General features: G+C 33.8%; 2 protein-coding genes across 2 annotated transcripts; both read left to right on the top strand.

Moving 5' to 3' along the window:
- Positions 1-4,575: 4,575 nt before the first annotated feature.
- LOC139428872 (uncharacterized) lies at positions 4,576-6,935 on the top strand. The gene is made up of 2 exons (XM_071200282.1): positions 4,576-6,312; positions 6,372-6,935. The coding sequence occupies exons 1-2, from the start codon at positions 4,657-4,659 to the stop codon at positions 6,570-6,572; spliced, it is 1,857 nt and encodes a 618-aa protein (XP_071056383.1). The 5' UTR covers positions 4,576-4,656; the 3' UTR covers positions 6,573-6,935.
- A 6,349-nt stretch (positions 6,936-13,284) lies between these two features.
- On the top strand, positions 13,285-13,803 carry LOC139432021 (uncharacterized). The gene has a single exon (XM_071200350.1). The coding sequence runs from the start codon at positions 13,285-13,287 to the stop codon at positions 13,801-13,803; it is 519 nt and encodes a 172-aa protein (XP_071056451.1).
- The last annotated feature ends 3,464 nt before the right edge of the window (positions 13,804-17,267 follow it).

Raw genomic sequence — 17,267 nt, 5'->3', positions numbered from 1 at the left:
AGATCCCATGTTTGCTCGAGTTTGGAATTCCTGACTTTATTATATAGTCTTCTAACCATGACTCGCTGGTTTTCAAGGTCCTTATTCCACCAAGGCACATTGGATTGTGCTCTTTTGTGTTTTATTGGACAGCTTGATTCATACGCACTATGTATGAGATTGTTTAGTTGAAAAGAGGCTATTTCGAGATCCTCTCTGCTTTCAATCTTTGTTTTGATTTCATCAACCTCTTCGCTGATGTGTCTACAAAAAGAGCACCAATCAGTTAAAGGGAGTTAGGATTAATAAAAAAAATATTACAAAAACAAAAAAAAACATACTGAAGTAAATTACTAACATAACTATATTGAAAAAATTAAGAAAAAGAAAACAAAATATAAAACCAACTAAAACTCTAGAACATCATCTTTACTGAGACAGGGCCATACCGTCTGTAAGCAAATGGATAGACTCACCCAGGGAAACTTAGAAAGATCATCTGGACGAAAGGTCCTGGCCAAATCGGAATCCTAAAGGAGAGCCAAGCGATCACTCTTAAAATCCCGCACGAACTGTCTATCAATTTTTTAGTCACTTACGCTTCTAAACTTTTTAATAATTTTCATTGGTTTTTGGTTCCTAAACTTTAACCAATGAAACTTAGCAGCATTTCCCCCTATTAAGTCTAGGGTTATTGCTCGCGATTTATCCTGATTAGTTTAGCAGCGTAAGCAGCATCGACGGATGGACGTCGCCATTATTCCGACATTATCGATTGCTTAACAATCGAACTGTATCATGTTCCGTCTATCCATTTCCTCACATCGAATTTCCTGTCTCAAATTACTCTTAACTTAAATCGACACTCATAATAATTAATAACCAATTAATTAATAGAATTATTTCTAGATTATTACACTAACACTAGCACTATCACTAGAACTAACACTAGACCTAGAACTAGAAACTTTTGGGTTAAGCCGTGCGTTTTCACATCGAACTTGTTTCTGAAGAAGATTGCAACATGGCATCCGAAACGTCAAACATTTTTTCAAAAAAAGGCATGGCATAACCCGAATGTTTCTAGTTCTAGATCTAGTGTTAGTTCTAGTTTTAGTTTAATTAACACAAGAACATCGTCGTGCGTTTCTGCAATCGTACCAAACGCGATTCTTTTTTCGCCGCTGCCATTGCCAAGAAGCGCTCCCTTCCCAAGGGTTCCCGTCCTGGTTTTTGGTCGCTAGGGCGACGGCTAAAGAAAACGGACGGTTATAAATATGTCTGGACGCGCAATTGTAAAATTCTTGTCCGTAAAAACGACAGTAGCCGTGTTATCCAGATTAATTCCGACGGAGACTTGCGCAAACTACAGTAGTTCTCTTCATGTATAGGCAAACTTAGATATCTGCTAACTCGCAATGGCGTCTAATAAATTCATCTCCCTCTACTATCAAAACGTACGCGGCTTACGCAGTAAAGGTACTATTTTCTATACAAATCTACTGAGTGCGGATTTGGATGTTGTCTGCCTTACGGAGACCTGGCTTTGTCCCGGAATTGAATTTGCAGAGTATTTTCCCGATTCATATGTGACTTACAGGCGTGACCGACACATTAATGATGATTCGGGTGCTCGGCGTGGTGGAGGTGGTGTGTTGTTGGCTGTGTCGAAAATGATCTCCAGTGCGGAACGACCGGGTTTGTTCGCGGACCTTGAAGCAGTGTGTGATGCGTTGTCTAATGGCTCTTTAGTGCTTAACATATGCTGTGTTTATATTCCGCCATGTGACAATGTTGCACTCTCGCGATTTTCCAGGTCTTTAATTGATGTAATTGAGCGACACCCCAATGATGGTTTTCTCATTTGTGGTGATTTCAATATCCCGGAAATCGGGTGGTCTTTTGACCCCGTCCGCCGCTACTGTGTCCCGTCCAGGTCAACTTCTGCAAGAGCTACAGAGTTCTTGGACTCCGTCTCCTTGACTGGTTTATCCCAATTAAATCATCATTGTAATGACTTTGGTAACGTTCTTGATCTTGTCTTTTCCTGTAATGTATTTAATTGCGAGGTTGATTTGGGTGATCATGCTTTGGTGCCGGAGGACCGTGCTCATACTACGCTAGATATATCATACAAATTCTTAATTCCTAGAAATTTATCCCACTGTAGTGAACCAATATATAATTTTAAAAAGGCATCATTTGGTCAAATCACTTTGTACTTAAATGAGGTGCCCTGGCGGGATCGTCTGAGCGATGGAACCGTGGACGAGGCTGCCACTTATTTTTACGAAATGCTATCTGACGCTTTTAAACTTTTCGTACCGCGCAAACGAGTCTTCGTACTCGGTTTTCCGTACTGGTTCTCAAAAGATACTATAAAAGTAATTCGTGAAAAACGTAAGATGCACAAGAAGTGGAAGCGGTATAGAAATCGCCTCGACTATTTAACTTTTTCCCTTTTGAGGGGTCGCTCAAAGTTCCTTATCGATCGTGATTATCGCAATTTTATTGTCAGTGCGGAGAGCAGTATACGGCATGATCCCAAAAGGTTTTGGTCATTTGTTAGAGCTAAGCGCGCGACAAGTGACTTGCCTGAAGAGGTTGCGTTTGACGGTGTCACTGCTACCGATGGTGCACATATCTGCGACCTTTTTTCTCGTTACTTCGGCTCAGTATTTAATGCTTCGCGGACCTCGAGCACCAGCAATGGCTCCCGTTGTGGTAGCCCACGTTTTTGCGACCTGTCTCTACAATTTGAGCAGGTTGAGATCTTGAAAGCTCTTAGAGCCGTTAACCCCTCCGGAGGGCCAGGTGGTGACGGTATACCTCCTATTATAATAAAAAATTGTTGTGAATGTCTTAGTGAACCGTTATCAATCCTGTTCAATAGATCTCTGAAAGACTGTGTCTTTCCGCTAGTCTGGAAGCGGGCCTCTGTGGTGCCTATTTTTAAATCTGGCTGTAGAAGCTTGGTCGAACACTACAGACCAATTTCTTTGTTGCCCATTTTTGGCAAGGTCCTTGAGAGCTTAATTTACAAGCCTATTTTTTACACTGTAAAAAATGTTTTGGACCCTCGACAACACGGTTTTTTTGCTGATCGTTCGGTAGAGACCAATCTTCTCGAATATACTAATTACATTTTGCATTCTTTCGATGACAACTGTCAGGTGGACTCTGTTTATACTGATTTTAGTAAAGCTTTTGATAAAGTTGATCATCGGCTCTTACTACAAAAAATTGAACATGTTGGTTTACCCTACAGCATTCAACAGTGGCTTGCTTCCTACTTGGCTGATAGAACGCAGTCGGTTACAGTTAGAGGTTTTTCCTCGCAGACGGTGTCAGTCTCATCCGGCGTACCTCAGGGAAGCATTCTTGGACCTCTGCTTTTTAATATTTATATTAATGACATATTTAAGTGTTTTAAACACGCTAACTGTTTAATGTATGCAGATGATCTAAAAATCTTCTGCCGCGTGTCAAATCCTAGAGATTGTTCTGCTCTTCAGCGTGATCTATACGAACTTGCTCAATATTGTTGCACAAACTTCATCACCATGAATTATAGTAAATGCTTTACAATTACTTTTACAAAAAAGCCTGGTCCCATACGCTTTGACTACATCATTGGAGGGAAGTTGTTGAACAGGGTTACTTCTATAAAAGATTTGGGCGTGACGTTTGATAGTAAGCTATTATTCAGTGAGCACGTCGATTCGGTGGTTAGCAAGGCTTTTCGTGCTTGGTTTCGTCATGAGATCGGCTGCTGATTTTACCGACACTAATTCATTAATGACTCTCTATTATACGTATGTATTTAACATTTTGAATTATTGCACTGTTGTATGGAATCCACAATATAATATCGTCTGTGAAATTCTAATGCCTTGTAACCCACAAAAAATCCAAAATTGTGTTATTATATTTTTATGAAATCTACAGAATTATACATAGTACTAGTAACACCTAGTAATCCACAAATACGCATTTACTTAGATAAAAGGGATTTCTTTCATCACGTATCCCAAATGCACCTCAACAAGAAAACAATAATACCTCGTATACCGCAATGAAAATTTGAATACCTCGTAAGCAACATTTGGTATAAGTCAAACTGTGGTATACAAGGTATTTATTTAAACAATAATCGATTTGTAATACTGTAAATAGTGTTTTTTTAAAAATACATTGTTTTTTATGTTGTTTTTTAATTGAATCAATAAAAAATGAATAAATATTGTTTACAGAAACAATTTTGGTAATTTGATTTAAAAATAATTAAAAAGTAGGCATTGTTAAAATAAAGTAATGTTGTAGTAGGCTGTGTCCGCTATAACTAATGTTATTGTTTTATTAAAATAATTGATATTGGTGTGGATTTCTGTGTCAAAAGTGTGTTTAAACTAGTACTTGATATCTATAAATTTACTGAGTGATGGAAATAGTTACGGTAAGTATATTAAATTATTATGTCTAATAACATTAATAACGAAGTCTATTATATTTAACAAAAAATATTTGCACTTATTTATTTTGCATTACTATGCTATCATTGTTTGCGTTTTAATTAATTTGAATGTAATTACGAATTTGAAGCTAGAGGAGCTGAAAGATATAAGCCATCTGCAACCTGTTGAAAATATTATAATTGAGGATTTAAGAGATGTTCAAATGTTGGAGCTAGATGCACGAAAAGACGAAGAATGTGTTAACAATGATTTTAATGACGATGACTACGAACCTAAAAAGGAAAATGGTACATCAGATAGCGACGAAGAGCAAGAAAATAATGCTGAAAAAGATGAAAAAACAAAACAGGATGAGACATTAACAGAAAATGATATCAATCATGGCAATATAACGGAAGGAAGGAAAAGAAGTATTACTGCTCAACCTGATAAATGGGCAAAAAATTCTGCAAAAAGGAGCCGAATGGAAGGAAAAGCGTACATGGGGTACAGCAGAACTAAAGAAGGTAAAGTAAAACAGAATGTTCCAAAAGAAGCAAGAAAAATGGGTTCTTCTTGCAAATCAAAAGAGTGCCTTAAAGTAAAATCCAGGAATTGTTCAGAAATTAATGACGTTCAGCGCAATGCCATATTTACGAAATTCTGGAGTGAAATGAATTGGGATCAACGAAAAGTGTTTGTAATCAATCACATAGAAAAAACTGTCACAAAAAAAACGTATACTAAAAGCTTTGACAGTAGGCGAAAATATTCCTTAAAATATTTTCTCACAATAAATATGAACAAAGTGCAAGTTTGTAAACAAATGTTTCTTCAAATACTTGCTATAGGTGAATATTCCGTTCATGATTGGGTCCAAAAGGGATGTTACGGTATGACTTCTAGCTTCGATTTGACCTACAAATCAAACAAACGAACCACTCGACAGGACAAAGTGGAAGATAAGAGGTTACTAAAAGAATTTTTTGATTGTTTACCAAAGTTGCCTTCACATTATGGACGTTCAAATTCAAGTAAATTGTATTTAGAAACTTTAATCCGGAGCCTAAATCAATTATTTAAGTTATACGAAATTAAGTGCAAAGAAGAAAACAAAGTAACCCTGTCGAGAACAATTTTTAGCAAAATGTTTTATTCTATGAACTTGTCAATTCACCCCATTAAAAAGGATAAATGTGATTTGTGCACAAAACATGAAGTTGGTCAATTATCAGACAAAGAATGGAATACGCACAGATGTAAAAAAGAAAGGGCTCGTGAAGAAAAAAAGAGAGATAAGGAAGAAGCAAAAATGAACAAAAAAGGTCGGGTTTTAACAATGAATTTACAAGCTGTAAAAGTGTGTCCGTATGTCCAAGCCAGCACAATATTTTTTAAGTTAAAACTGTGTTGCCACAATTTTACAGTTTATAATGTAGTAACGCATGAGGCAAAGTGTTTTTGGTTTAGTGAAACTGAAGCAGATATGACTTTTGCTTCTTGCATTATGGAATACCTAACAACAAACTGTCAGAATAAATCTGGACCAATTATAATTTACAGTGATGGATGTACTTACCAAAATAGAAATAATATTATAGCAAATGCATTATTAAACTATTCTGTAAATAATAACATAGAAATTATTCAAAAATTTCTCGAAGTTGGACACACACAAATGGAATGCGACTCAGTTCACAGCTGCATCGAAAGGAAATTAAAAGGACGAGACATTCATTTACCTAGTGATTATCTACGAATAACAAAGGAAGCAAGAATGAAGCCCTTTCCATATGAAGTTAAATGTATGCAATATTTTAATTTTAAAGATTACTCAATCAAGAAATATCAAAGATATGCATCTATTAGACCTGGAAAGGTAAAAATTAGTAATACTATGAAACATTCTTTATAACTGCCTGTCATTTTCCCTTTAAGGTCACAAATGATCCTGTGGTCACCGATATTAGAGCTCTCCAATATTTGCCGAATGGAAACATTTATTACAAATTGGATTTTGATGATGAATGGCGAGAACTTCCACAACGACAAAAACCTGTTTCTCAAATGGTAGAAACGAAAAATAAAATTTCAAAAATGGCAACATTTGCAGCTGTTAAAGTCAGTAATACCTACTGACTGTCATAGTTTTTATGACAGCTTAAAACATGATTCAGAGTAAAATTTTTTAGAGAATTTATTGATTCGTAATAAAAGTAGTTTTTCCTAAATAGTGTTTTATTTCTGTAAAAATAATATAATATATCCTAACCCACAAATTTGACAAAAATCTAAAGCTAATCACTCGTAAGCCACTGCAAATTTTAATATACAATATTTACTAAAAAATTAAAAATCATATGTTTGTATCTAAGCCCTTGTGTAACTGACAGTTTCAAAACAAACAAACAAATACTTTCCCAGTTTAATATAAAACGTCTTTTATGTCTACTGAAAAAAAATGCTTTTAGGGTTACAAGGTATTAGAACTTCACAGACGATATATTTGTGGAACGACTAGAGCGTGTCCAAAAGAGATTCGTTCGTTTTTTATGCTGGAAATCTCATACTACCTATGCTGACTACAACTCGACGTGCCAATCTTTCCACTTGTTACGACTCGGCCAACGGCGACTTGCTAATGATATAATACTTTTGTATAAAATAATTCATAATATTTATAAATCATCCTCGCTTACATCACTGATTAACTTCCACGTCCCGCCCAGATCGCTTCGTTTTGATTTTCTGTTCTTTACTACAACTCCGCGCACTAACTCCTATCAGCATTCGCCATTGCTGCGCTCTGCTCGCTCTGCTGACCGTCTTGCCATTGATATATTTGCGTATGATTCCTTAATCTCCTTTAAAAGAGCGACCCTTGCTGCTGTTGGGAACATGCCGTATATAGATTAATTTATATAGATTGATTTATACTTACAATTAGTTCTTGTCCTTTCACGTGCTGATTGTTAGATACCTCGGTTTTTTTCTTTTTTTTTTCTGTTATTTTTGTTAAATTACTTATGCAATTTGAGATACTGATTTAAGTTTTTTTGTGTCCTTTTTTTCTTTCTTATTGTATTTTTTTAGTGGCACAGCTTGAATTGGGTTTGTCCTGTGCGGTGTCCCGTGAGCGTAAATAAATAAATAAAAATAAAACACCGGCCGTGAAAGCCTTCGTACTTATAAGAACATATACATTAACATAAACAGAAATATTTAATTATAAACATTGTAAACAATATTATAAAAGCCAAACACAAAGGTTCATCCTCCTCATTGTCACATGTATCTACTGAAGGTTCATCTAAAAGCTGTAAAACTTGGTTTGGATATTTTTTTGTCTTTTTTGCACCAAGTTTTCTCATGTTAGTGATGAGTGGATCAGATGAGAGATCAGTAGGTTGTGGAACACATCTTCCATATTTTTTTCTCTGGAAAATTTTCTTGGATTAAATTCTCTATACCTTTTAATATCCTTACTCCTCGATTCTTGGGCTGCTTCGCCATGTTGCCCAATAGGTACAAAGAAATATTTCATTATATCGGTACTATTAATTAAAATTTTGTGTACAGTGGTTGGCATTTTATACCAAGAGTACAATTTCACAAATTTTTCAGTGGTATCAATACAGTACTTTTGAAACAAATCTATTTTTAAATGGTAACCGCTAGATATAGTTAACAAAATTGTTCTGAATCTAGTTATTAGCTCTTCGTCAATGCCAGTAATTTTTGATGATGTGGCAGCGTTTTCAAAAAACTATCTAGCAGTATTGCTGTTATTTGTGCTGCCAAACCCTGGCTTTGGCCAGTCCACTAAAAGCCCCAGTTCTTTATGAAATAATTCTTGGATTCGCTTCTTATTACTTGCAACTTTTTCTTGGTTTTCTTTGCCCCGAGCTTGCCACTGCTGAATGTTCAATTTGTAGGAAAGATGAAGTAAACATTCAAAAAGCGGATCCAAGCATGTAACGACGACAAACCGAACTGCTGATATCTAGATTCATCTATAACTTTTGACTTTAGCACTTAACGGCATTAATGGCATTGCATACTTTACTATCTATCATAGTAAAATAAAGATTGTGTTGAATCGCTATATTGGAAGTTTCAAAACTTATTTTTGTTGAATGCAAATTTCTAATTTGATTTTCGATGTGTTTCTTTTCCAACACAGAAAGTTCTGTTGTTTCGTGGCTAAATTGTATGCGGATAGATCTACAAAATCGGGTAGAGGATGGTCTGGGATTTTGCCAAATGACTTTAGTTTTTTTTTGAGGAACGATTTCCATTTGTTAATTGAATAGGCACCAAAGATGACAAAAGCACATTAGCATCCGAAATATTAGTATCAGAAAATTTCTGTTTATATTGGCTCATCCCAGAACTACCATCAAACCCCCATTTTGTTATCAAATGAAGATTGTTACGGTTTTTAGGTAACAGTCCATTAAAAACGAGCCTTAAAGATTCAAACAATCTTAAACTCGTGTGATCCAATAAATTTTGGAGAGGTACTTCCGCTTTTTCTTCATTTATTGTGATAGATAGATTCATAATTGGGATAGAGATTTCAATTATGACTTTTTGCTGTATTTCTCATTACATTATACTGAAATTTTGTTAACTTAGCTTCTACAAACAGCGACAATGCTTCGTCTCCAGAAAGCGGACTTACTTTGTACCTGTATTATCAATTTTATTGTGAAAAAGTGCCGCTTTATGTTTATTTTCTATCTGCAAATGCACTTCCCAAACAAACAACACATAGCAGAATTATGAATTTTTTCCGAACTTTATAGGTTTACACTGTTTAATAAAAAATTATTTTAAGGTAAAACCGTAAAATACCGCAAGAATATCTAGCAAAATCTGCAATAATACGCCTTATACTTCCACACGTATACAATATTACTTTTGAACTATGTTAAACAATTTACTTTTTAATAATTGTTTTTTGGTTTTTCTTAACATTGTGTTGATTTAGATGAAAATACTTTTTTATACTTTTTCAATGTTATATTTATTTAAGTTCTCTATTCGACATGTTTCGAGGATCCAGTCCTCATCTTCAGGAAAATTCGTCAATTTTTGAATAAAAGATAACCATATCCCTCGGATTACAATTCAAAATTCTTACGATTAAACAATTAAAACAGAAATAAACTATTAAAATTGAATTGGAAGATTCTGGAATTCATCGGCGTGAATTTTCCTGAAGATGAGGACTGGATCCTCGAACCATGTCGAATAGAGAACTTAAATAAATATAACATTGAAAAAGTATAGAAAAAAGTATTTTCATCTAAATTTACTTTTTGCCCATCTAAATATCGTAAAATAATTATTTTCTCAATTTAAACATATGCTATAATCCAGAGGTTCCCAAACTTTTTTTTCCCATAGACCACTTTAAAAATTTCGTTGGTTCCGGTGGACCCCCTGCAGCTACATTTCTACCATACTCCCAAAACTCGACAAAAAATGTGAAGATTAGATCTAACTATGGAAATTTGCGTTGCGGTTGAGTTCCAACCACGAATTAACAGCGAAAAAAAAAGTGAGAATTAATTGGTTAATTAATTAATATTCATTTTTGTTTTCTTTTCACCTGGGTAATTCAATTAAATAAATTTTGCACTTAAAGGTGAAATGTGTTTATTATCACTCTACCGGTTTCGCTCCTTTTGGAGCATCTTCAGGAGTTCCTAAAGTTATTAATTTTACAACACTTTCCATTATTATATAATTTTACATTTTAACTTACGTCAATTTTTTGAACAACTAAACATGTATGTGATACTTTATTGAATTAATTCACTATTAAAATGTTAATCTCTAAACATGTGCTATCATACATCACTTTTTATTATATTTTAGGTTATGTTGAAACTGTCAATGGTATATTTCCTATTTTAATGTTGGTAATCTGTCAAATGTGTTTGTCGTGTATTGAATTTAAACTTTCTTGTTTTGAATAGGTTGACTTTCAGCAGGTTAAAATGAGGTATTACAACATAAACATATTAACTCCCCACATCAAACACACTGAAAATATAATGGTACAGAGAGAGCAGCTATTTTTAGAGTTCGGGAGGTTTTCGTGGAGGTGTGTATGGTTGTTTGAGATAGGTATATAGTGGTCTTCTTGTAGGTATAATTTGTTCGTTTAGGCATGTTACATCAGGGCAGTTGTTGAGGAATTTATTAATTTCATAGTTTTCCATTATTTCTAAATAGTAACTTTTATTGATATGATGAAGGATTCTGGAATTTTTATCTTCGTTAAATTCATGTTTTGAGTTAAATGTTAAGTGATTTCCGAAGTTGGAGTTATTTTTGTGTTTATGTTCTCTTATTCTTTTTCTAAGGCTTCTGCCTGTTTCTCCAATGTACGCTGCTTTACAAGTGTCGCACTCTAGTATGTACACACCATTATCGTCCAGTTTATTTATTTTGTCCTTATTGTTTATAAGCATTCTTTCTAATGTTTTATTTGGTTTGAAATTAAGATTTATATTATATTGTTTTAAACACTGTTTTATTTTATTGGATATGTTGCCTTGGAATGTTATAGCTCTATAATAAATACTTTGATCTTCATTGTGTTGATTCTTTAGAGTGGTACAATTAATCATTTTTTGTTTTTTCTGTTATTTGTTTATAATATTATTTATTATGTAAGTTGAGAAGTTATTATTTTTCGCAACTTGGTAGATTGTATTTATTTCGGTGGTAAGGTTTTCTGTGTTCATTTTTGAATTGTATGCTCTATGTATGTGTGATCTAAAAGCAGCTAGTTTATGTGCGTTACAGTGATATGAGTCGTAGGGTATGACTGCATCTGTCTGTGTTGGTTTTCTGTATGTGTTAAATATAAAACCGTTATGTAGGTGAACATGTTCAAAAAATTGACGTAAGTTAAAATGTAAAATTATATAATAATGGAAAGTATTGTAAAATTAATAACTTTAGGAACTCCTGAAGTTGCTCCGAAAGGAGCGAAACCGGTAGAGTGATAATAAACACATTTCACCTTTAAGTGCAAAATTTATTTAATTGAATTAATTAATTGATTGTGCTGTGAGTGGATGTCAAAAAAGTAAAGTTGTTTAATCAAAAAAGTGATTCCATCCAACTTTACTTTTTTAACATCTACTCACAGCACAAGAAACCAATCAATTTTTACATATTTTATTTAGAAAACTCCTCATTCGGAGTGGTAAAGAAAAATAGTATATTTTCTTGTGTTGTATTTATTCAAATATGTAATTATTACACTATTAATTATTATTATCATATTACAATGTAATATGAAATGATTTCTTGCACTTTGAATACTAACAAGGAACCCGTGCGACCAATTTTCAGAGCACTGCGGGACTACTCGGGGTTTGATCTTGCTACATTTAGATGTGCTCTTGAAAGTTTACCTTTATGGGAGATTTACGATATTGATAATGTAGATGATAAGATTTCTCATTTTTCTAATTTAATTACAACAATATTTGATTGGTTTGCACCTACTAAAATTCTCCGTTTCTCAAAGCCTCCTGGTCCGTGGTTGACGGATAATCTAAAGCTTATGATGAGTATGAGAGATTCTGCTATGAGACGATTCAAACGTACCCGTAATCCTGAACATTTTAATTATTATAAGCAATTGCATAACCTCACTAATACGGTAGTTATTAATGAAAAGAAGTCGTACATTAATACAAGAATTCGGGCAACTAATCGGAATGAACTTTGGAAAGTGTTTAAAACTCTGAATATCCACTCGAAATCCAAAACTAACAGTGTCCCCGATTACCTCAAACGCGTTAATGGTATTAATAATCATTTTGTCGATTCTATTCCTGCTATTGCACCCGATGTAAATCTTATCAATCGGTACATGACCTCGCGCCATAAAAATTTTACAACTGAATTTGATTTCTGTCTTGTGGACGATATGGAGATTGAAAATGTTATATTCTCAATCACGTCTAATTCAGCCGGATCAGATAAAATTGATATTAAAATGATACAGTTTTCTTGTCCGGTTATAATTCCATATATTACCCATATCATTAACTTCTGTTTGATGAATGGTGTCTTTCCGGAGGCCTGGAAACAAGCAATTGTTGTACCAATTCCTAAGAAACCTCAGCCCAAAGCTCTAAATGACTTAAGACCTATAAGTTTGTTACCAGTTGTATCTAAAATTCTGGAGAAAGTGGTAGCAAAACAGGTCATTACGTACTTGGAAATATTAGATGTTTGGGGAGACACGCAGTCAGGCTTTCGGTTGGCGCACAGCTGTGCTACTGCATTAACTCTCATAGTTGATGATATTTTACAGGCAGCAGACAATAATAAAATAAGTATTTTAGTTTTGTTAGATTACAGCAAAACTTTCGATACTGTCGACCATGATCTGCTTGCATCCATTTTATATCACATTGGCTTTAATAGAAACGTTTTAAATGTTTTTAAATGCTATCTTTTCGGTAGACAGCAATGTGTGGGTATTGACTGCGAATTCTCGTCATATAGGAGTGTTAATTTGATAGTCCCGCAGAGCTCAGTATTGGGTCCGGTATTGTTTTCTATTTATACCCATAATATTACGCAATGTGTTGCTCATACGAACATACATAGATATGCTGACGATACCCAGTTATATCACTCCTTTGCACTTCATGATGCTCTACAAGAAACTAATAGAATTAATGACGATCTGAAGTCATTGGATAAATTCTCAAGGAATCACTCTTTAATTGTAAATCCCACCAACTGCGTTGCTATTATTTTTGCAAGATCACAAGTCCGAACGCAACTTAAAAATGAACTTCATTTGGTTATGGGAAATAGGCCAATTGAGTTCTGTGATAATGCTCGCGACTTAGGACTTATATTAGATTCTGATTTGAGATTTGAGGAGCATGTAGGAAAATGCATTAGAATAGCTTTTGCTAATCTAAAGAAACTGTACGGTAGCGGATCAGTTCTCGATCAAGCTAACCGTATAATGTTATGTGATGCCCTGGTTTTGTCGCATTTTAACTATGGTAGCGTGGTGTATGGTCCTTGTTTATCTGCGACTGTCGCTGCAATGATACAAAGAGTCCAAAATGCGTGTGTGAGGTTTGTGTGTGGTTTGCGAAGGCGCGATCATGTATCGTCCAAGCTGGGTGAAATTGAATGGCTGAATAAGGTTAATCGTCGAAAATTGGGATACGCTATGTTCTGTCGAAGAATTATCGAATCTAAGAAACCATTTTATTTATATAGTAGGATCGAATTCCGTAGAGATGCTCATACCGTCAATTTGCGAAATAAAAATTTGATTACACCTCCGATACATAGAACTACTCTATGAAAGATCTTTCTCATATCAGATATCAAAGATATGGAACGGTCTCCCGGTTGGTCCCTATTGCAGCTTAGCTACTTTTAGAAGTCGTTATCGAAACCATCTATTGCGGAGTCAGGGTGTAGAGCACGTGTAGCGGGCGGAAGTCGCCCTGTGACGCGGCATTATTTTGTTCTGTTTAAATTCCCATAAAATTTTGTTTTGATAAGTGAAGCTCAGGTCAAGTGGAAGAACAGATCATCCATCTCAGGATGGATGACCTGAACTTCGCCTTTTGCCCATTTTTTTTCTGTTATAGTTATTTTCTATTTGTTTTTTTTGTAACTATCTTTATGTTTTAATTGTAATTATATTATCTTTTTTGTATTTGTATGAGCAATAAAGTCATTATTATTATTATTATTATTATTATTATTATGTCGTCAACCTTGCTCTCAAAATCGGATATCTTATCACCGTAGAATGAAATGGCGCGTAGAAGTTCATCATACTTTGCCGATAAGCACTTCACACCCGTTTGAATTTCCGTTAGTAAAGCAAACATACTCTCCGTAGTTTACCCAACGGGACTCTTAACCGGAGACAGTATAACCACTGGTAACTTATGAGTTAGAGATGACTGATCGTCAATAATAATAGATTGATCGAGACGAGAGTAACACTTGTGACATCTCCATGACACATGATCGGTCTTAAAACGACGAAGATCCTCCACCAATAAACCCACGCATTTAGCGTGGAAAAACGCACCGCAATTTCCCGTGTATTGTAGACCGGGATACTTTTTTTAAATTTTATCGCGACAGGTTACGCACTCCATTCGAATCGAAAGCCGAGCAAGTACGTAAGCGGAGCAAAAAACAACCCCACCGGTACGTCAAAGCTCGCGAATCAAGAACTGAAAATTAAGATCGAAAATCAAAGACAAAATACCCGTTCCACGATTACGAAAAGTGAAATACCGTACTCACCGCACGATAAAATATCGATTGTTATCTGAAATAATCCAAATACGCACCAACAATCCAAAGAAAACAACTCAAACTTACGGAGCCGACGAAAAGGCGTGCAACCGCAATTCGACTGAAGTTATATTTTCTGCTTCTTTCATCTAATTTCTCTAAGTATCCTAGTAGTTTTGTATATTCTTCACATCCAAATATTTGTAATCCAGATAAATCAGGTTTCTTATTGTTCCAGATTTCATTATGAGTTTTCGGTATAGCTTCACTTGGCTACTATTCAGTATATAAGCAGATGTTCTTACTGCTTCTCCCCATAATGATTTCTTTTAATCCAGAGTCAAAAATTAATGATTTGACTTTATCCATAATTGTTCGATTTAAACGTCCAGCCTTTCCATTTAATTGTGGTGTGTATATTACTGTACTATCCATTATAATACCCTTCTTTTTATACCACTCGACGGATTCTTTATTTAGATATTCTTTTCCGTGGTCGCTTCTTATTTTGGAAACTTTTACGTTTTTACATGTTTTCATTTCTTCTTAAATAATCCAAAGCTTCATTTTTATGGTTCAGTAGATAAATAACAGTATAGTGACTATAATCGTCAAGAATGTTCATAAAATATCTAAAATATCTCGTAATCTTTGTCTGTTTAGCTTTCAGACACACTTCAAAAAATGTTTCACTTATGAAATCCTTCTTGCTTATATTTATTCCTGTAACCATGTTCTTGTTGACTAATTTCTTTTAATTGTTAATCGGTGGGACACAGTTGTGACTTGTTAGTATCGAAAATGAACAACTTTGATATTTTGTTAATTGATAACTACAAAATGGTTAAAATTAAGCTAAATCTGGTTATGGATTATGTATTTTGAATCATTAGAAACATTATATGTGCTCCACCGCTATTAGTTTTTAAGGAAAAATCGCTTACAAAAATAGGGTGACAACATAGTAAAAAATTTGTTTTCATCTGGAAAAGAGGTCACATATCCGAAGCTACAGTAAATATTCTAAAAATAAAAAAAAATACCGTTATTGATTCAAGATAAATTCTCATTATTCAATTATGTTTTCTTAATGATGTGACCCAACCTTCTTCATTCGATCGAGTTATTGTAGTTCAGCAACATCTAAAATGTCGAAAACAATCGGTTTTTACATTCTTGAAAAAAGTTTTCGTAATTATCAGTGTTGGCCAACCACAGATGGATTTCGAGGAACCAAACTAATTATTTTGATTGTTGTGAATTTAATTTGGTTCAGTTATCCACTAATGACAGATATTTTAAGTGTGTTTTATAAAAATGTGTGGCAAAGGACAAGATATCTTAATCATTTTTATTTAATGATTTCAGATTATAAAACTAATTTTGAAAAATGTTTATTTACTATGGAATTTACTTCAATAGGATTTTTACTTTTTTGTTTAATTATTCAAATGGTGCGTTATCGTTGTGATTTAATTGAAATGATTAACGCATTGAGCGATTTTAATCAGTTTATTATTCCGCAAAGAACTACATTTATTGAAGAAAATATGAATATTATAATAAAAATATTTCGTTATGGAACATTTTTGTTTACGCATTTTGTGACAAACTATACCATTTTGCTGAATAATTGTTCAAAGTTTACAGATACCACACATTGCTTAGTAATTGAATATTACGTACCGTTTGCGTTGAAACACTGGGAAGTAACATTAATTGTGTTGTTTCAAATATGGGTTATGGAGATTACCATGAATACTACATTACACATAAACTTATTGTATTGGTATTCGATGGAATTGTTAGTTGTACGTTTAAGAAATCTTAATAATATTATTGCGGATATAAATTTGGACAAAAATAAAAAAAGAAATTTTAAAGCTTTACAATATGTTGTCTTGTACCATGAAGACATATTCAGGTATTGAAAATATTTGTAATTGTTTAGATGTTTTATATAAATTTTGGATTTTTAGGATGTTTCAAGTCGTTAAAAATTTTTTTACTGCCTTTCTCGTACCTACAAAATTTTTGGTTCTGATTTCTTTAACAATGTCTACTACTGATTTTGTTCTGGTTAGAATTTTCAAATTAAATTATTATAACATACATAAATAATAATTGATATAATTCTAGAGACAACATTTAGCCAGTCTATGCGTGGCCCTAATAAACTTCTTAGCTTTATTAATGATACATGCAATGGGACAACGATTTACTACTACGGTATGAATAATAATTACTACTAATAAATAATAATAATAAATTTATTCGAAAATTCTTAAAATCAAACATTAGACTGTTTTTTTTGTAATAGGCGAGCGATATAGCTGAAGCTATATATAATTTGAACTGGTATGAAGCGGATGTATCAACACGGAAAGATGTTTTGACATTACTTTGCATTAGTCAGAAAAAACTCACATTAGAATTACCTTTGTTTGGTGAAATATCACATGCAGAAGCAGCAAATGTTGGTAATCTTGTGTAATTTTTTAATTTTAA

Source organism: Onthophagus taurus, chromosome 11 (genome assembly GCF_036711975.1).
Source record: "Onthophagus taurus isolate NC chromosome 11, IU_Otau_3.0, whole genome shotgun sequence".
Classification (NCBI taxonomy): Eukaryota; Metazoa; Arthropoda; class Insecta; order Coleoptera; family Scarabaeidae; genus Onthophagus; species Onthophagus taurus.
Note: the sequence above shows the minus strand (reverse complement) of the source record. Positions and strands in the feature narration are given on the sequence as shown.